Below are 18740 nucleotides of genomic sequence, written 5' to 3'. Positions count from 1 at the left end.
TTCCCTCTCGTTGTCAGAGTCACTCTCATTGACATGTGGCTTTGCCAAAAACTCGAACAACAGTGCCAGCAGACACGTTCGTCCAAGCAGCCAGAATCCATTCACAAATGGTGGCTTAACTCACGCAGCGCTGCCTCTCACTCTTTGTAAAGTTGTTTGCCATCGATCATCCATTGTTCCCATGCCATTCGCAACTTTACTTTGAACGCCCGGTTGATGCCGATGTCCAGCGGGAATAACGGCAAGCTCAAGAGTTCATTTGCTTGACTTGGTTTTTCACCACTGCTGTGAGTTGGGCACACATGCCAAAAGCATAACCGATGGCTTGAAGTTTGAACTGAGCTTCGTACGCGTGTCTCTTTGTAGAATTTATTTTCGGGGGTTCTTAGAAACCAAAACCGAAGTTGTTTTGCAACAATGCACATAGCCACACTCTATACAGGTGTTGGTACCTGCTTGGGGCGACCCTTTAGCGTCCACTTACACGCCCACCCTTCACTCATTGGCGGACTTCTTCGCCGCATGCCTGTCCTCACTCACGTCTGCCTTTTCTCTGTATAAACAGCGCGTCGGCTGTCAGTCAGGTTTTGGAACTTGGCGCATACACATTATAAGTCAAGTCAACAGTATTTATAGAGCACTTCCAAACAGCCATCGCTGTATACAAAGTGCTGTACATGGAGCGATTTAACATACACAATAAACAGTTCGACGAATAAGGCGTCCTGTCCATTTTGGTAAAAATTTAAGACTTACTTATGGCGCCTTATAGTTGTGAAAATACGGTACTTGTACGTTAGGTTAAAGTTGGTACAAATTTGAATGTGTTTGAAACAAGTTCAAATGTATTTTTATTTGTAAGGGGCGCAACTAAGTATAATGTTAAAATTGAACACTAAACTAATACAATATTGAAAATTTTGTCAGGCTTGAAAAACACACAAACTGTCTTTTCACATCATGAAGGTCAAAACATTCTTTGGAGCAAAGATGAGGTATATCTGGTTATACGGCAAGGAGCAAAACATCATAGAATAAAAAATTTATTTCCTTTAGCCAGCAGGTGGCACCACCACTAATATGAAAAATAAGTTAATAGATGTCTTCAGGCCTGGATTATCATCAAATCTGTGGAATTTGGAAAAGATAAGATCATTTGCGTGACGTTACAATAGCTATTATCGGTTGGTGTTTTCAGACATTTAGCGATGCTCAAGTTTGATTTGACACAAAAGCAGGCAGCTATTACCGCCCCTCAGCTAACAGGCTAACACCACTGTTTTGAAATGTTAATGTTGTTACCCCAGCTATGTATATCTCCAATGTGTTCATTTTATTTCCTTCTTTGTCAAGGTTCACCCAGGATATGGCTTTCTTTCCGAAAACAAAGAGTTTGCCAAGAGACTAGTGAGTACAGTCCTCATTCCTCACTGGCCAGGGGTCTCACTTATCAAGGAGTACCAAGCATTCTAACTTAAAGTGTATGTTCAGTTGTAACTCGTTTCAACGTACCTTGTTTATGTTTTCACCACTATAAGGTTCATACTTCAAAATCCCGATTTCACATCATTCAATTGCCTATTTTCCCTCCAATAAACACCTTTATAATGTAAACTTCATTATAATGACCAGATATTTCTCACAAAATAGTGAAAAGGCCTTAGTTACAACAAACCGTGGGAAGATAGCTGCCGCTGCGACCTTGCTTCTGAACAAAAATGTACGGCGCTGGATTCCCCTCCGTTGCTTCGCCACACTACTGATCAACTCGGTTCCTGTTGTACTTCCTGCCGTAATTTATGGAGGTCCGGGCGTGGTCTGAAAACATATATGGTAAACGAAAACAAATCTCACTGACCGTGAAGGTTAAAACTGTTTCTCACTTTCGAAAGGGAATCTCCCAGGCGAAGCTCAGCCCGAGAATGGGTGAATTGATGATTGTTGGCTTTGTCGGCGGCACTGGCAGTTGCCTATGGCGAGTAGCATTTGCTTTGCTAACATTTGGTGGCCATTTTATTGGAAATGGCTACAACGAACTACCATTATAACATATAGATTCGTTATGTCCCTTGACGTATGTTGGAATGAGGTTCGACTGTATGCACAAAACCTGAAATCGTTGTGCGAAAAAATCTGACCTATCAAACTGGAGGACATTTTCCCTTGATAAGTGACTGAACCTGGTAACCCACGTACACTGCACATGCCCAGCGGTCAATGTAGGAGCAATAAATGAAAATGAATTCACTCCGTGGAAAAAAGGAAGGGAATATTGTTTGGTGGCTAAATTGGCAGCGACCACAAAAGACGACAAAACACGCCGGGCACGACGGAAGGAGTAAAACAAAGTGGTCGGACTTGGAAGGAGGTGCCACCCACCAAAAATAAATGAGTGGGTATTACGATGGTGGTTGTGCATGCACGCACGCACGCACACACACACACACATGTAAAACATGCACACATGCCCTGATGAACTATATTAAAAAAGACAGTTTGTGGATATGAGTTAAGCAGCACAATGCACCTGTTTTTAGCCATCTCAGGGAGCAGCCATTTTGCCACTTTCTGTCAACTGAAAATGACATCACAGTTGCTGATGTCAGGTAAGGACCAATCACTTTTCGCTTTAACTGTAATGTGTTATTGTTATGCATTTCCTAGGCAAAAGAGTGTGTGACATTTATTGGCCCAGACACTCATGCGATCCAAGCCATGGGGGATAAAATTGAGAGCAAACTGATTGCTAAGGCTGCAAAGGTCAACACTATCCCAGGATTTGATGGGGTGGTCAAGGTATGTGAAAAGCACTGACTCCATGAATCATTTTCTGAGTTTATGTGTGATCTGATCATTCAAGTTGTTTAGGATGATTAATGTAAGGAAATTTGTATTCTTAACATCTTAATGGCTCGTTGTTTGTAAAATGCAACTATCAGTTTCCATGTGTTTTCTGAAACCAAAACCCTCTGTTTTAGACTCCAGAGGAAGCTGTAAAAATCGCCAAAGACATTGGTAAGTCATCATTTATGACCAGTTAGATTTTTGTATCGAAACAAACAAAAACCTCTTAACCAATTTGACCTTTTCTGCTGTTGTCAAGACAAAAGCTGCTTTTGCTGTTTACATTTTCTGTTTTTTCACTGTGTGAGCATTCATTGGTGATGTTCTAAAGATTCATCATTTTGGCAAAATGAAATTGTATTTATTTGTTTGTGTACTTATTTTTGACTGTTATTTTTTGCTTGGTTGTTTTTGTTACTGCTAGGCTACCCAGTAATGATAAAAGCATCTGCAGGAGGAGGAGGGAAAGGAATGAGAGTTGCATGGAATGATGAGGACACAAGGTACATCTCTTTCAGTACAGTGAAACTCCTCTACAACGAAACCTACAGGGGCGAAAATACCCCCTAGTGTGAAAAATCTTCGTGCATTAAAACCATTTCAACTTTTCTGTTCCCTGTACAACGAAAAGTCCCCCTGTTGCGTTTTACGAAACATTTTTCTCTGCCCTTGCCTCGCAACAAGATTCAGGACAGCAAAAACAAGCCTTCCACAAAAGTCTAATCCAACCTCAGCCTACAGCGACTCCTACTGCTTAGCTTGAAAACGACAACAGCAACCACCACACTGGTTTGCACATGCACAGTTGTACAGGAAGTATTTGTTATTGTTAGTTTCAAACGCAGTACGAACGTTGCATTGCTAAAATGGCTACAAAAACGGACCTTTGCAGACCAAGGAGTGAAGAAAAGAAAAGCTTTAACGCTTGAAGACAAGATAAAAGTAATAAAAATGAAAGAAGTAGGAAGCAAAGTAAAAGACAGGCAAGAAATCGATGAAAGTGAATGCTGATTGTAAATTTAGCTATTTCTGTCCCTTTTCCTTCTTTCCAAGTGGTCTATATGAAGTGTCAAATACGTGTATGCTCATACAGTATGTATGCACTGTTGGAATTAAAATAAAGAGTACACATACGTTTGTATGTGCGTGTATGTGTGTGTGTTTACAGCTGACATAAATTTGCGAGAGTAAAAAGTCCCCTGTTGTGAATTTTTTTTGCTGCAAAAAGTTCCACTGTAGCATGAAATTTAGTCATGAAATTGGTCTTTTTTTAAGTTAAAAAAAATTAAAAGACACTTTTTTTCCCATTGAACTTAACGTTTCGTACTGTTGGCCCTTTCACACCGAAATTGTGATTTAGTTCATGGTACATTAGCTCTTGGGACAAAAAGTTCATCTGGCCCCTGATTGTTTTGCTTCCCTTCAGTGGCTGAAATCTGAAGAAATGATAAAAGGCGTCATTACACAGCATGTCTTCCCTCTGTCTCTGCAACACACAATAGCTCAGTGCTATGCCGTGCAGGCATTACTGCCTCTCTGCCTTTTTACCTCTCTAATGTTTAATAAGAATCACACTATAATGAATACAATAGTGTGGTGTGAGGTTACATCTTATACTTATACCAAGTGTGTGGTGGCCATTGGGAATATCTAGAGATTCCTGAACAGCCGGTTTATTTCCAGCCGAAATTCATGCCAATCAGGACCCCCCCCCCTCCCCCCACCCGACTACCCCCCATCATATTATACACTACATAATTAATCTATATATATATATATATCCATCCATCCATCCATCATCTACCGCTTATCCGGGGCCGGGTCGCGGGGGCAACAGCTTTAGCAGGGAAGCCCAGAATTCCCTCTCCCTAGCTACTTCGTCCAGCTCTCCCCGGGGGATCCCGAGTCGTTCCCAGGCAAGCTGGGTGACATAGTCTCTCCAGCGTGTCCGAGGTCTTCCTCAGGGTCTCCTCCCGGTGGGGCATGACCGGAACACCTCACCGGGGAAGCGCTCAGGAGGCATCCGAATCAGATGCCCAAGCCACCTCATCTGGCTCCTCTCGATATGGAGGAGAAGCGGCTCGACTCTGAGCCCCTCCCGGATGACCGAGCTTCTCACCTTATCTCTAAGGGAGAGCCCGGACACCCTGCGGAGAAAACTCATTTCGGCCGCTTGTAACCGGGATCTCGTTCTTTCGGTCACGACCCATAGCTCGTGACCATAGATGAGGGTTGGAACGTAGATCGACCGGTAAATTGTAGAGAGCTTCGCCCTTTGGCTCAGCTCCTTCTTCACCACGACAGACCGATACAACGTCCGCATCACAGCAGACGCTGCACCAATCCGCCTGTCGATCTCGCGCTCCCTTCTGCCCCCACTCGTGAACAAGACCCCAAGATACTTGAACTCCTCCACTTGGGGCAAGATCTCCTCCCCGACCCGGAGGGGGCACTCTACCCTTTTTCGACTGAGGACCATGGTTTCAGATTTGGAGGTGCTGATCTTCATCCCAACCGCTTCACACTCGGCTGCGAAACGCTCCAGTGATAGTTGGAGAGCCCTGTTTGAAGGAGCCAACCGCACCACATCATCTGCAAAAAGTAGGGACGCAATACTGAGGCCCCCAAAACGGACCCCCTCAAAGCTTCGGCTGCGCCTAGAAATTCTGTCCATAAAAGTTATGAACAGAATCGTCAAGGGCAGCCTTGGCGGAGTCCTACCCCCACTGGAAACTCCGACTTACTGCTGGCAATGCGAACCAAACTCTGACATCGGTGGTATAGTGACCGAACAGCCCGTATCAGGGGGTTCGGTACCCCATACCCTCGAAGCACCCCCCACAGAACTCCCCGAGGGACACGGTCAAACGCCTTCTCCAAGTCCACAAAACACATGTAGACTGGTGGGGCGAATTCTCACATACCCTCGAGGACCCTGCTAAGGGTGTAGAGCTGGTCCACTGTTCCACGGCCGGGACGAAAACCACACTGCTCCTCCTCAATCTGAGGCTCGACTTCCTGACGGACCCTCCTCTCCAGCACCCATGAATAGACCTTACCAGGGAGGCTGAGGAGTGTGATCCCTCTGTAGTTGGAACACACCCTCCGGTCCCCCTTTTTAAAAAGAGGGACTACCATCCCAGTCTGCCAATCCAGAGGCACTCTCCCTGTTGACCACGCGATGTTGCAGAGGCGTGTCAACCAGGACAGCGCCACAACATCCAGAGCCCTGAGGAACTCCGGGCGGACCTCATCCACCCCTGGGGCCTTGCCACCGAGGAGCTTTTTTAACCACATCGGTGACTTCAGCCACAGAGATAGGAGAGCCCACCTCAGAGTCCCCGGGCTCTGTTTCCTCCAAGGAAGACGTGTTGGTGGAGTTGAGGAGGTCTTCGAAGTACTCTGCCCACCGGTTCACAACGTCCCGAGTCGAAGTCAGCAGCGCCCCATCCCCACTGTACACAGTGTTAGTGGTGCACTGCTTCCCCCTCCTGAGACGTCGTATGTGGACCAGAATTTCCTCGAAGCCGTCCGGAAGTCGGCTTCCATGGCCTCACCAAACTCTTCCCACGCTCGGGTTTTTGCCTCGGCGACCACCGAAGCTGCGTTCCGCTTGGCCAGTCGATACCCGTCAGCTGCCTCTGGGGTCCCACAGGCCATAAAGGCTCGATATGACTCCTTCTTCAGCTTGACGGCATCCCTTACTGCTGGTGTCCACCAGCGAGTACGGGGGTTGCCGCCACGACAGGCACCAACCACCTTACGGCCATAACTCAGATTGGCCGCCTCAACAATAGAGGCACGGAACATGGTCCACTCGGGCTCAATGTCCCCCGCCGCCCCCGGAACATGGGAAAAGCTCTGTCGAAGGTGGGAGTTGAAACTCTTTCTGACAGGGGATTCCGCCAGACGCGCCCAACAAACCCTCACAATACGTTTGGGTCTGCCAGGACGGACCGGCATCTTCCCCCACCATCGGAGCCTACTCACCACCAGGTGGTGATCAGTTGACAGCTCCGCCCCTCTCTTCACCCGAGTGTCCAGAACATGCGGCCGCAAATCCGATGATACAACTACAAAGTCGATCATCGAACTGTGGCCTGGGGTGTCCTGGTGCCAAGTGCACATATGGACACCCTTAGGTTTGAACAAGGTGTTCGTTATGGACAATCCGTGGCGAGCACAGAAGTCCAATAACAAAACACCACTCGAGTTCTGATCGGTGGGGGCCGTTCCTCCCAATCACGCCCCTCCAGGTCTCACTGTCGTTGCCCACGTGAGCATTGAAGTCCCCCAGCAGAACAAGGGAGTCCCCAGCAGGAGTACTCTCCAGCACACCCTCCAAGGACTCCAAAAAGGGTGGGTATGCTTAGCTGCTGTTTGGTGCATATGCACAAACAACAGTCAGGACCCGTCCACCCAGCCGAAGACGGAGTGAAGCAACCCTCTCGTCTACCGGTGTGAACCACAATGTCCCAAGAGCTAGCTTCTGCAGCCGAGGATCGGACCGCCAGGGTCCCCGCCTTTGGCTGCCGCCCAGCTCACATTGCACCCGACCCCTTTGGCCCCTCTCATGGGTGGTGAGCCCATTGGAAGGGGGACCCACGTTGCCTCTTCGGGCTGTGCCCGGCCGGGCCCCATGGGTGTAGGCCCGGCAACCAGGCGCTTGCCAACGAGCCCCACCTCCAGGCCTGGCTCCAGAGTGGGGCCCCGGTGACCCGCGTCCAGGCAAGGGAAACCGTGGTCCATCTATTGTATTCATCATGAGGGTCTATGAGCCGTGCTTTGTCTGGCCCCTCACCTAGAACCTGTTTGCCATGGGTGACCCTGCCAGGGGCATAAAGCCCCAGACAACTTAGCTCCTAGGATCATTGGGACACGCAAACCCCTCCACCACGGCTCACGGAGGGGTATATATATATATATATATATATATATATAATTATATATATATATATATCATATAATATATATAGATATTAAATATATTATATATATATAATATATTCTTTCTAAGGTCTTTTATATATATACATATGTATATGATATATAGATTATATTATATATATATATATATTATATATTCCTATATATATTGCGCGTCGTCCCGCACGCGGTCTGTCCTTCCGTCTATCCCTTTTCAAAACGTACCTACTTTACTGAGCCGCTGCGTGCCGCCACTGCGCCGCTCAGGCAGTGGCTCACTACGATCGCGCGGGCATCTTAGCGAAAAAATGTTGTCTACCCACAAGCATTGCAATGAAATTGTTAGTTATTTAGTAGAGCGAAACATCTCTTTATTTTCGCGATAAGCAATGAAGATGAACAAAAAGTTGAACCAAGCAACAACACTTTTGTGGGCCGAAGGCCCACCTTACCACCCTTCCACAGGAACTAGCTGATGAACCCCCCGGAGGGCGGCGAACCACCACCTTACCAGCCTTCCGCAGGAACTAGCTGATGAGCCGCCCGGAGGGGGGCGAACCAGCTAGTATATTATATATATATACAGGAATATATATTTTTTTTATATATTTTTTTTTTGAAGGACTACCTAATGAACGGATGGTTGTGAAGGTGAAATCCAAACCAAAAAATATTCCTTTTTGGGTAGGTGTCTGATATGGGATATGGTCTTAAAAAGGTACCAACTACTAGATTTCACATGTTGAAGAGAAGTATTTAAGATTTCAGTCGTTGAGTTCTAAATTTTGTGCAAAATCTAGCCAAGAATATAACGTTGCGATACTGAACCGTCGAGCGTAGAGGCAGGTTAGGATGCGGCAACGGAAAATCCAGCACCAACATTGCTCTCACCCATGTGCTGCGTGCATATATAAATAAAATATCATTGTTCTATTCTTCTATAATTATTATGATACAATTTGTCAACATTTGGCCGTAGGTGTAATGTGGTGGGAAACACGTACGACCTTTGGGAAGTCGGTGGCTGTAGGTGAGCATTATGGGCCAAGTATGTCCTGCACTGTCACTTGTTGTGGGGCCGTATGTCAGTTGGCAGTTTAACAGAAACAAAATGTGAAATATATGTTTCATCTTCATGCTGTACTGGACAGCTTACGCGCACTGCAGAATGCACGCAGAATGCATCTTATAAATTTGACACACCACACAAAAGAGAATGGTTTTAATGTCTGCCTAAATTTGATGACTAAAAACTGAAAAAAAATGCTGTTTCAATAGAGGAAAAATGTTAACAGTTTTTCTAAATTGCTCAGTCTCAAACAACAGCTTTGCCTTCAATGCCAGAACTACGCTGATCATGCCAGCTCTGATTTTCTTTGACTTTGGTTCAAGTTGCTGTTTCTCTATTCTATTTTTAACGGAAGGCAAGTAGCCGTTTGGGCATCAGACAACAGGTTATTATCCTCCGCAACAGTGTTTCGTTGACAAATTTGCCACTTGCTTCATAATGTGGTATAAATGGGACCTTCCTCCTGTCAGCTCGATCCCCTCCCCACAGTTCTGGTCAAATCCTGCCTACCCTCTCTGCTTCCCTTCATCTCAGCCATTATCCATTCCTCTCTGTCGACTGGAATTGTTCCTGTGCTCTTCAAAACTGCAGCTGTCACCCCAATCCTGAAAAAACCCGGTTCAGATCCCAATGACTTCGATAACCTACACCCCATTTCCCATCTTCCCTTCATTTCGAAAATTCTGGAGAAAACTGTCGCCTCTCAGCTCCACTCTCACCTCACCGACAATAGTCTTTATGAACAATTCCAGTCCGGCTTCCGTCCCCGTCACAGTACTGAAACAGCCCTCATAAAAATAACAAACAATCTTCTCATGGCATCTCCCACCCTCATCCCTCTCTCACTGTCTCTCAGAAATCAAATCTTGGTTCACCCATAATTTCCTCAAGGTAAACGGCAATAAAACTGAACTCATACTCGTCGGTACCAAATCCACTCTAAACAAAGCCGACAGTTTCTCCCTCATAATTGATAATGCCACTATATCTCACTCCCCCCAGGTGAAGAGTCTGGGTGTCATCCTTGACAGTTCACTATCCTTTCACTCCCACATCAATAACATTACCCGGTCCGCTCATTTCCACCTTCGCAATATAAACCGCCTCTGTCCCTCACTCACTCCTCACACCAATGCTATCCTTGTTCACAGTCTCGTCACTTCCCGTACTGACTACTGCAACTCACTCCTCTTCGGCGTCCATCAAAAAAATCCTCCATAAACTTCAACTTGTTCAAAATTCAGCAGCCCGGATCATCACGAGAACCCCCTCCTTCCACCATATCACCCCCATCTTCCGACAGCTCCACTGGCTTACTGTCAAACTTGGAATCAACTTCAAATTACTTCTCTATACATTCAAAGCCATCCATAACTTTGCGCCCCCCTATCTGTCAGATCTTCTTCAAATCTCCATTTCCTCTCGCTCACTCAGGTCCTCATCCTCCCTCCACCTTTTTCTACCCTCTGCCCGTCTCAGTACAATGGGGTGCAGAGCCTTCAGTCGCTCTGCCCCCAAACTCTGGAACTCACTTCCTCCCAACATTCGTAAACATTGACTCTCTTTCCATATTCAAAACCCAGCTCAAAACCCACCTGTTCAGACTCGCCTACCCGCCTTAAATCGTTCTTTCTTTATTTATTATTTTACCTGTGTTTTATTATTGCTCTTGGTTGTACAGTGTCTTTGAGTGTTATGAAAGGCGCTTACAAATGTGATGTATTATTATTATTATTATTATTATTATTAAGTGGTTTTTAATTGATGAAATACACCAACATGGTGTACACAATATATCAAGCTCTGCTGCTGCTGCTGAAATGTGTTTGTTTGTGTGTTTTCTTGTTTGTTATTATAGGGAAGGGTTCCGGTTTTCATCCCAGGAAGCAGCATCAAGCTTTGGAGATGATAGACTTCTTATTGAGAAATACATCGATAACCCGAGACACATAGAGATACAGGTATGCCGCAGTAAGTGTACAGAAAATGTTTTGATGTGTTCCATCAATTTTTGTCTCAAAATCCTGTACACTGTAAGCTAGTGTCATTGAATGTTTAATAAAATTAATTATGGAATAAATATTCTCTCTCGGCTTATGTGGAAATGTGATTGCCGCCTGAACCTAAAAACTGCTTGTACCGCCCTTGCGGTATTATATTTATATTTGAACCCAAGTTTTTGCCTTGTGTATGTGATGATCAAAATCAACTCTTATGCTGCATTCCTATCCTGCTTTCAAAATTGATCTTTTGCTCCTGGTAGTCAAGGAGCCCCTGCACCTTGTCCCACAAAATATGTCGGCTACTGATTCATCCATGTGCGCTCTTTGGAGGCCTCCAACATACAAGCCTTCAGGATTTTGGCCAGCTTTTGTAGGACCCGAATAAGTTGCCATCCAGACATTCTGCATATGTCACAACTGTGCTGCTTCATAGTAAAAAAGTACATGTATTAGACTGCCACGCCAGCAGTCCACACCTGTTTCCAATTAAAGGTCAGTGGCGCATTATGAAGTGCAAAATACAATGAGAGCCCGAACTGTTGAGCAATTGAAGTTGGAAGTCAGGCAAGAATGTGAAAGAATCCATCTACATAGCTAAAATAATTTGTGTTGTCAGTTTCCACACGACTATTAAATGTTGTTCAAAGGGTGTACCCCGCCTACTGCCCAAAGACAGCTGGTATAGGCTTAAGCATACCCGTGACCCTTGTGAGGATAAGCGGTTCGGATAATGGATGGATGGATAAAAGAAAAGATGATGTAACACAGTGGAACACATGCCACTGCCCCAGCTTTTTTATAAGGTTTTGCAGGCATCAAATTCATCCATCCATCCATCCATCCATCCATCATCTACCGCTTATCCGGGGCCGGGTCGCGGGGGCAATAGCTTTAGCAGGGAAGCCCAGACTTCCCTCTCCCTAGCTACGTCTTCCAGCTCTCTCCGGGGGATCCCGAGACGTTCCCAGGCCAGCGGGGTGACGTAGTCTCTCCAGCGTGTCCTGGGTCTCCCTCGGGGTCTCCTCCCAGTGGGACATGCCCGGAACACCTCACCAGGGAGGCGCTCAGGAGGCATCCGAATCAGATGCCCAAGCCACCTCATCTGACTCCTCTTGATGTGGAGGAGAAGCGGCTCGACTCTTCCGGATGACCGAGCTTCTCACCTTATCTCTAAGGGAGAGCCCGGACACACTGCGGAGAAAACTCATTTCGGCTGCTTGTATCCGGGATCTCGTTCTTTCGGTCACGACCCATAGCTCGTGACCATAGATGAGGGTTAGAACGTAGATCGACCGGTAAATTGAGAGCTTCGCCCTTTGGCTCAGCTCCTTCTTCACCACGACAGACCGATACAACGCCTGCATCACAGCAGACGCTGCACCGATCCGCCTGTCGATCTCCTGCTTCCTCCTGCCCCCACTTGTGAACAAGACCCCAAGGTACTTGAACTCCTCCACTTGGGGCAAGATCTCCTCCCCGACCCGCAGGTGGCACTCCACCCTTTTCCGACTGAGGACCATGGTTTCAGATTTGGAGGTGCTGATTTTCATCCCAACCGCTTCCCACTCGGCTGCGAAACGCTCCAGTGAGAGTTGGAAAGCCCTGCTTGAAGGAGCCAACAGTACCACATCATCTGCAAAAGGCAGAGATGCAATACTGAGGCCACTAAAACGGACCCCCTCAACGCTTCGGCTGCGCCTAGAAATTCTGTCCATAAAGGTTATGAACAGAATCGGCGACAAAGGGCAGCCTTGGCGGAGTCCTACCCCCACTGGAAACGATTCTGACTTACTGCCGGCAATGCGAACCAAACTCTTTCATCTGTGGTATAGTGACCGAACAGCCCGTATCAGGGGGTTCGGTACCCCATACCCACGAAGCACCCCCCACAGAACTCCCCGAGGGACACGTCAAACGCCTTCTCCAAGTCCACAAAACACATGTAGACTGGTTGGGCGAATTCCCACATACCCTCGAGGACCCTGCTAAGATTGTAGAGCTGGTCCACTGTTCCACGGCCGGGACGAAAACCACACTGCTCCTCCTCAATCTGAGGCTCGACTTCCTAATGGACCCTCCTCTCCAGCACCCCTTAATAGGCCTTACGAGGGAGGCTGAGGAGTGTGATCCCTCTGTAGTTGGAACACACCCTCCGGTCCCCCTTTTTAAAAAGAGGGACTACCACCCCGGTCTGCCAATCCAGAGGCACTCTCCCCGTTGACCACGCGATGTTGCAGAGGCGTGTCAACCAGGGCAGCCCCACAACACCCAGAGCCTTGAGGAACTCTGGGCGGATCTCATCCACCCCTGGGGCATTGCAACCGAGGAGATTTTTAACCACATCGGTGACTTCAACCACAGAGATAGGAGAGCCCACCTCAGAGTCCCCAGGTGGTGTGTTGGTGGAGTTGAGGAGGTCTTCGAAGTACTCTGCTCACCGGTTCACAACGTCCCGAGTCGAAGTCAGAAGCGCCCCATCCCCACTGTACACAGTGTTAGTGGTGCACTCTTCCCCCTCCTGAGACGTCGGATGGTGGACCAGAATTTCCTCGAAGCCATCTGGAAGTCGGCTTCCATGGCCTCACCGAACTCTTCCCATGCTCTGGTTTTTGCCTCGGCGACCACCGAAGCTGCGTTCCGCTTGGCCAGTCGATACCCGTCAGCTGCCTCTGGGGTCCCACAGGCCATAAAGGCTCGATAGGACTCCTTCTTTAGCTTGACGGCATCCCTTACTGCTGGTGTCCACCATCGAGTACGGAGGTTGCCGCCACGACAGGCACCAAAAACCTTACGGCCACAACTCAGATTGGCTGCCTCAACAATAGAGACACGGAACATGGTCCACTCGGGCTCAATGTCCCCCGCCTCTCTCGGAACATGGGAAAAGCTCTGTCGGAGGTGGGAGTTGAAACTCCTTCTGACAGGGGATTCCGCCAGACGCTCCCAACAAACCCTCACAATACGTTTGGGTCTGCCAGGACGGACCGGCATCTTCCCCCACCATCGGAGCCTACTCACCACCAGGTGGTGATCAGTTGACAGCTCCGCCCCTCTCTTCACCCGAGTGTCCAGAGCATGCGGCCGCAAATCCCATGATACAACTACAAAGTCGATCATCGAACTGCGGCCTAGGGTGTCCTGGTGCCAAGTGCACATATGGACACCCTTATGTTTGAACAAGGTGTTCGTTATGGACAATCCGTGACGAGCACAGAAGTCCAATAACAAAACACCACTCGAGTTCTGATCGGGGGGGCCATTCCTCCCAATCACGCCTCTCCAGGTCTCACTGTCATTGCCCATGTGAGCATTGAAGTCCCTCAGCAGAACAAGGGAGTCCCCAGCAGGAGTACTCTCCAGCACACCCTCCAAGGACTCCTAAAAGGGTGTGAATGCTGAGCTGCTGTTTGGTGCATATGCACAAACAACAGTCAGGACCCGTCCACCCACCCGAAGGCGGAGGGAGGCAACCCTCTCGTCTACCGGTGTGAACCTGTTGAGGAATGGGAGCTGTCAATTTGCTCTTGGCCCTCCTTGGTTACAGGTTCTTTTATCTCTCTATAAGGTGGAAGAAGACCCAACACCACGTAGTCTTTTCTTCAGTTTATCACAACGCAACATAAATCGATTCAGGCTCCTGTGAGGCTCAGATTTCACCAGGAAGCCCCGAAGAAACACATTCATGAGATTATATAGAGACAATATGATAATGAGAGGCGGGGAGGTACGCCTCTCATGCAAATCCCGAAACAAAGAAAGTAACATGTCAGCTGACCCGATGTGGCCGGAGGAAGCCAGGAGCGGTGAGGTGAGACCAGACCACCACTACCCCCCATTTGGTGCGATGGCAGGAACACAGACACTTGAGATAACAGCCCCTCTTTTGACGGTAAACGAGTCCTGTGGAGGGGGGCCCTAAAAGTGGTGGGTGGTGGGGGTCGAGGGCACTAAAGGTGATTGTAAAAACAGTGAGCAGGAATACCTTCAACCGCTTTGTACATTGTTTCTTTTAGTGTCTGAACAAACACAACTAACAGAGAGGAATAACACCATAACCATTAAACCTAACCAAGAAAAAGTAGAGACAAAGAAGGTCAAGCAAAGTTCGATCTTGATATGATGACAAAGTATGGACCACAGCTGCTGGTCACAGATTAGGGTTCCTCTTTGAGGGCACTTGACAGCCTTCAGGGATTTTTACGAGGTGGTGGATGCAGAAAAACCCTCGGGGGCTGTTAATTAACCAAGTGAAAATAGGATCTGAACTTCACACTACATTCTTTGTTTTAAGTACTTCAGCAGATGTTCAGGACAGAGACTAGTGTCAATAGTTCTCATAGCAAGATGAAATTCCTCAACAATGTTCTACTACTACTTCTAGCGGAATAATTCCTTAACAAACCCCAATGTACAGGCACTGAGCCTGGGGGCAATAAGTATGCCCACCCCTGCTCTGCACCTCTCACCGTGAGCAACTCCAGAGTGGAAGAGAGTCCAACCCCTCTCAAGAGAACTGGTACCAGAACCCAGGCTGTGTGTGGAGGCAAGTCCGACTATATCCAGTCGGAAATTCTCTGCCTCACACACCAGCTCGGGCTCCTTCCCTGTCAGAGAGGTGACATTCCATGTCCCAAGAGCTAGCTTCTGCAGCCGAGGATCGGACCGCCAGGGTCCCTGCCTTTGGCTGCCGCCCAGCTCACATTGCACCCGACCCCTTTGGCCCCTCTCATGGGTGGTGAGCCCATGGGAATGGGGACCCACGTTGCCTCTTCGGGCTGTGCCCGGCCGGGCCCCATGGGTGTAGGCCCGCCCACCAGGCGCTTGCCAACGAGCCCCACCTCCAGGTCTGGCTCCAGAGGGAGGCCCCGGTGACCCGCGTCCAGGCAAGGGAAAATTAGATCCATTTATTGTAAATTCAAAACAAATGAAACTACTAATGTCTTTGGAGTATATTGAATTGATTATATGTTGAAAAGGATTTTCCAATCATCTTACTGTATTTTTATTTACGGTTTACACAACGTCTTAACTTTTTTTGAGTCTGGAAATGGGGTTTACATTTAATTTTGTCTGACAGGTACTATGTAATTGATATCTTTAAACAAATCTGTTGGTCATAAGGTTGCCTGTGTGTGGTTGTCTGTGAGATATTAAAATCGGATTAATGATATGAAACAAAGTGTGATTAATGTGTAAAAAAGCAAATCTGAAAGAAAGGAGCGGGCACATAACGTAAATTCCGGGCTACAGACCAAACCTGATTAAGAGCCGCATCAATTTTGTTATTATATGCGGCGCACTGTACTATAAACCGCTGGCCAATGAGTAGGCGGGGGTTTGCTTCTGCGTCCCTGCCGCCGTGGATCGCCTCCCGGTGAGGCCGCTGACGCGGTCTCCTGCTGAACCTCCGCAGAAATAAAAAGCAAAATTTCTTCAGGTTAAAATAATCTCCATATTTTTATGAGCATGATCAATGCATTTGCACAACGAAATTACGCTGAAACACATAATAAGAGGCCAGACAAAGAGAAATCTTGATGTGCATTTGCGTAATTAGGAGGAGAAATACTGCAGCCCTCTATGCTTTAAATAGAATAATGCAAATCATATAAATGGGAAAAGATGTATGAAATGATTTCTCTAGTCAGCCGCTTAAAAATGATCATCGTTGGCAGCTTTAGGCCCGATGCTGCGCGGCTCAAAACACAGGTAAAATGTGTTCTCTCGTGGCCGCTTGTTTTCAGTATGACGGCGGAGTCACCTTTTTTATTTACAGTCCGAGTGCGAGGGTATTCGTCCATATTTATTATTTCATCTGGGCTGATGGAATTCTCCGCTGTCTTTGTTTGTGTGAATGTGCTGAACGAAGCAAGTTTGTCCTCGTAATTGGGAGGGAGCTTGCTGACACAACGTTGTGCGTTCCCTAATAGACAGGCTTTTCGTTTCATGAATCTATAATACCACGACGGCCCACCTTTAAAACTTTTAAAAGCTTTGGTTGTCTTTTTACACTAGCTCAGTTCTTCTTGCCGGAGCCTCCACCTTCACACCATCGACTTGTTCGTCTATGCCAAGATTACGGGCAGCAGCTTGATTTCCTTCTTTAACTGCCAGAGTGATCGCTTTTAGTTTAAATGCTGCATCGTATGCTTTTCGTCTGGTATCCTCCATGTTGATCAGGGTTAGAAGAAAGACTGAAATAAGGAAGTTGTGATTACCGGTAATGATACAATTTCATTGGACCTGTGTGTACTACTCATTCATTTTATTGGTCGACTGTTGCCAGGTAACACATTTTTCCCCCGCTACGGCAAAAAGAGCGGAAGTTGTGATTAGTCATACAATCTCATTGGACCTCAGTGAAAGACTCATTCATTTTATTGGTCCATGTTTTTCCCGCGATGGGAAAAAAAATTTAAAATGCCACTTCATATTACACGCCCCAGTATTGTGAAAGTGTGGAAAAAAAGTAGCGGCTTGTAATCCAGAATTTACGGTACTTTTTTTTCCGGTCCTGGATGCCAGTTTGGATGCACTCATTTTTGCAAATGATTCCAAGCATTCAACATTATTGTCCTAGCCCATTTTAATCCTCATTTGATATTTATTTTTCAGTGTTTTAAGAATCATTTGCTTTGAAATTGTTCTCTGGGACTCTGCTAAATATATTGAGTGCAAATATGTGATATTTCAATACTAGGTCCAAATAAAACAAATATTTTGTAATTTACAAATTGATGTTTTGCAAAGTACAGTAATTACATTCTTGTTTAAGTCATATTTATTGTTACACAATTAACTCTTAAATGAGCTATGTTTCTTCTCATAGGTACTGGCTGATAAACACGGTAATGCTCTTTGGTTGAATGAAAGAGAGTGTTCTATCCAAAGGAGGAACCAGAAGGTCGTGGAAGAAGCTCCCAGGTTAGCAAGAAAGGAATGAGGTTTGCTTTAAAAAAATAATATTTCCTTTTAAGAGGTATAAATTGATATATTCAAGGCTTGAAACCTTTTTTTTGGGTGGGGGGAGCAGTTTTGTTCAGCACTGACTTCATTTGAGGAGCATTTTTAAAATTTTGAGGATCGTTATTTTTTCCCGGGAACCTGAAGCAAAGTTTTCATCAAACAATTAAAGAAAAACAACATGACAAATTAACAGGGCAATTGATTGTAGAATTGCAGGTATGGTGTATTTCTATTCAGCCTCTTGTACTCCGAGAACCCCAAATACAATATCCAGTGCAATCGATTGTCTTCAAGTGTAACCTAATGAAGTCCCCTTGTGTGTAATTTGTTCTCAGTATTAGTTCCGTAATTTTCCAGACGAAAATGTCCGGGGTTTTTTTCCATAGTTTGGCCGGTGATGCGATTTATCCTCTGGAGCAACCTATGTTTGAATCGATTAACACATTACAGTACCGGTATATAAGAGGGTGCTCTAGGCCTGTGTTGATACTGTCCACATTGGCGGTAACTGATAAAAACAACTGACAATGACTCAGACAAAAGCCACATAGAAGTGTAACCACCGCATCTTCTGCCTCCGGAATTTGTGGAGTTCGTTAAAAGTGACATCGAGGATGAAGATCCATAAAAATCCATAAAAAAAGAAGTTGTAAAATTACTTTTTAAATTGTCCTTAATTTTCATTTTGAATTCAAGTTTTTTTCATACAGTATGTCAAATAAAGGGTTAGCTGATTGCCCCGAAAAATAAAGATGTGTGCCCTTCCTTTGGCAGCAATAATTTGAACACCAGCTTAGTGATATGTGTCTTTCTGCTCAGCCCGCCTATTGCTGAGCGGGCATTAAATCCACTGTGAATCCGCTGCTGAATAGAGATAAGGTTCTTAAAAATGGCTAAATTAGCCCTCAAAAGTCCTTAAAAGGTCCATAAAT

General features: G+C 46.4%; 1 protein-coding gene across 2 annotated transcripts in view; it reads left to right on the top strand.

Moving 5' to 3' along the window:
• pcca (propionyl-CoA carboxylase subunit alpha) overlaps window positions 1–18740 on the top strand; it is a 71612-nt gene that overhangs the window by 36112 nt on the left and 16760 nt on the right. The window contains exons 6-11 of one of the 2 annotated variants that reach the window (XM_052081051.1): window positions 1354–1407; window positions 2665–2796; window positions 2979–3015; window positions 3269–3347; window positions 10698–10800; window positions 17672–17766. In XM_052081051.1, the coding sequence (XP_051937011.1) occupies window positions 1354–1407; window positions 2665–2796; window positions 2979–3015; window positions 3269–3347; window positions 10698–10800; window positions 17672–17766 (500 nt within the window). Of the gene's footprint in view, window positions 1–1353; window positions 1408–2664; window positions 2797–2978; window positions 3016–3268; window positions 3348–10697; window positions 10801–17671; window positions 17787–18740 lie in introns of those variants that run through there. The other variant, XM_052081052.1, reaches the window with a different exon arrangement.

This window comes from Hippocampus zosterae, chromosome 11 (genome assembly GCF_025434085.1).
Source record: "Hippocampus zosterae strain Florida chromosome 11, ASM2543408v3, whole genome shotgun sequence".
Lineage (NCBI taxonomy): Eukaryota > Metazoa > Chordata > Actinopteri > Syngnathiformes > Syngnathidae > Hippocampus > Hippocampus zosterae.
Note: the sequence above shows the minus strand (reverse complement) of the source record. Positions and strands in the feature narration are given on the sequence as shown.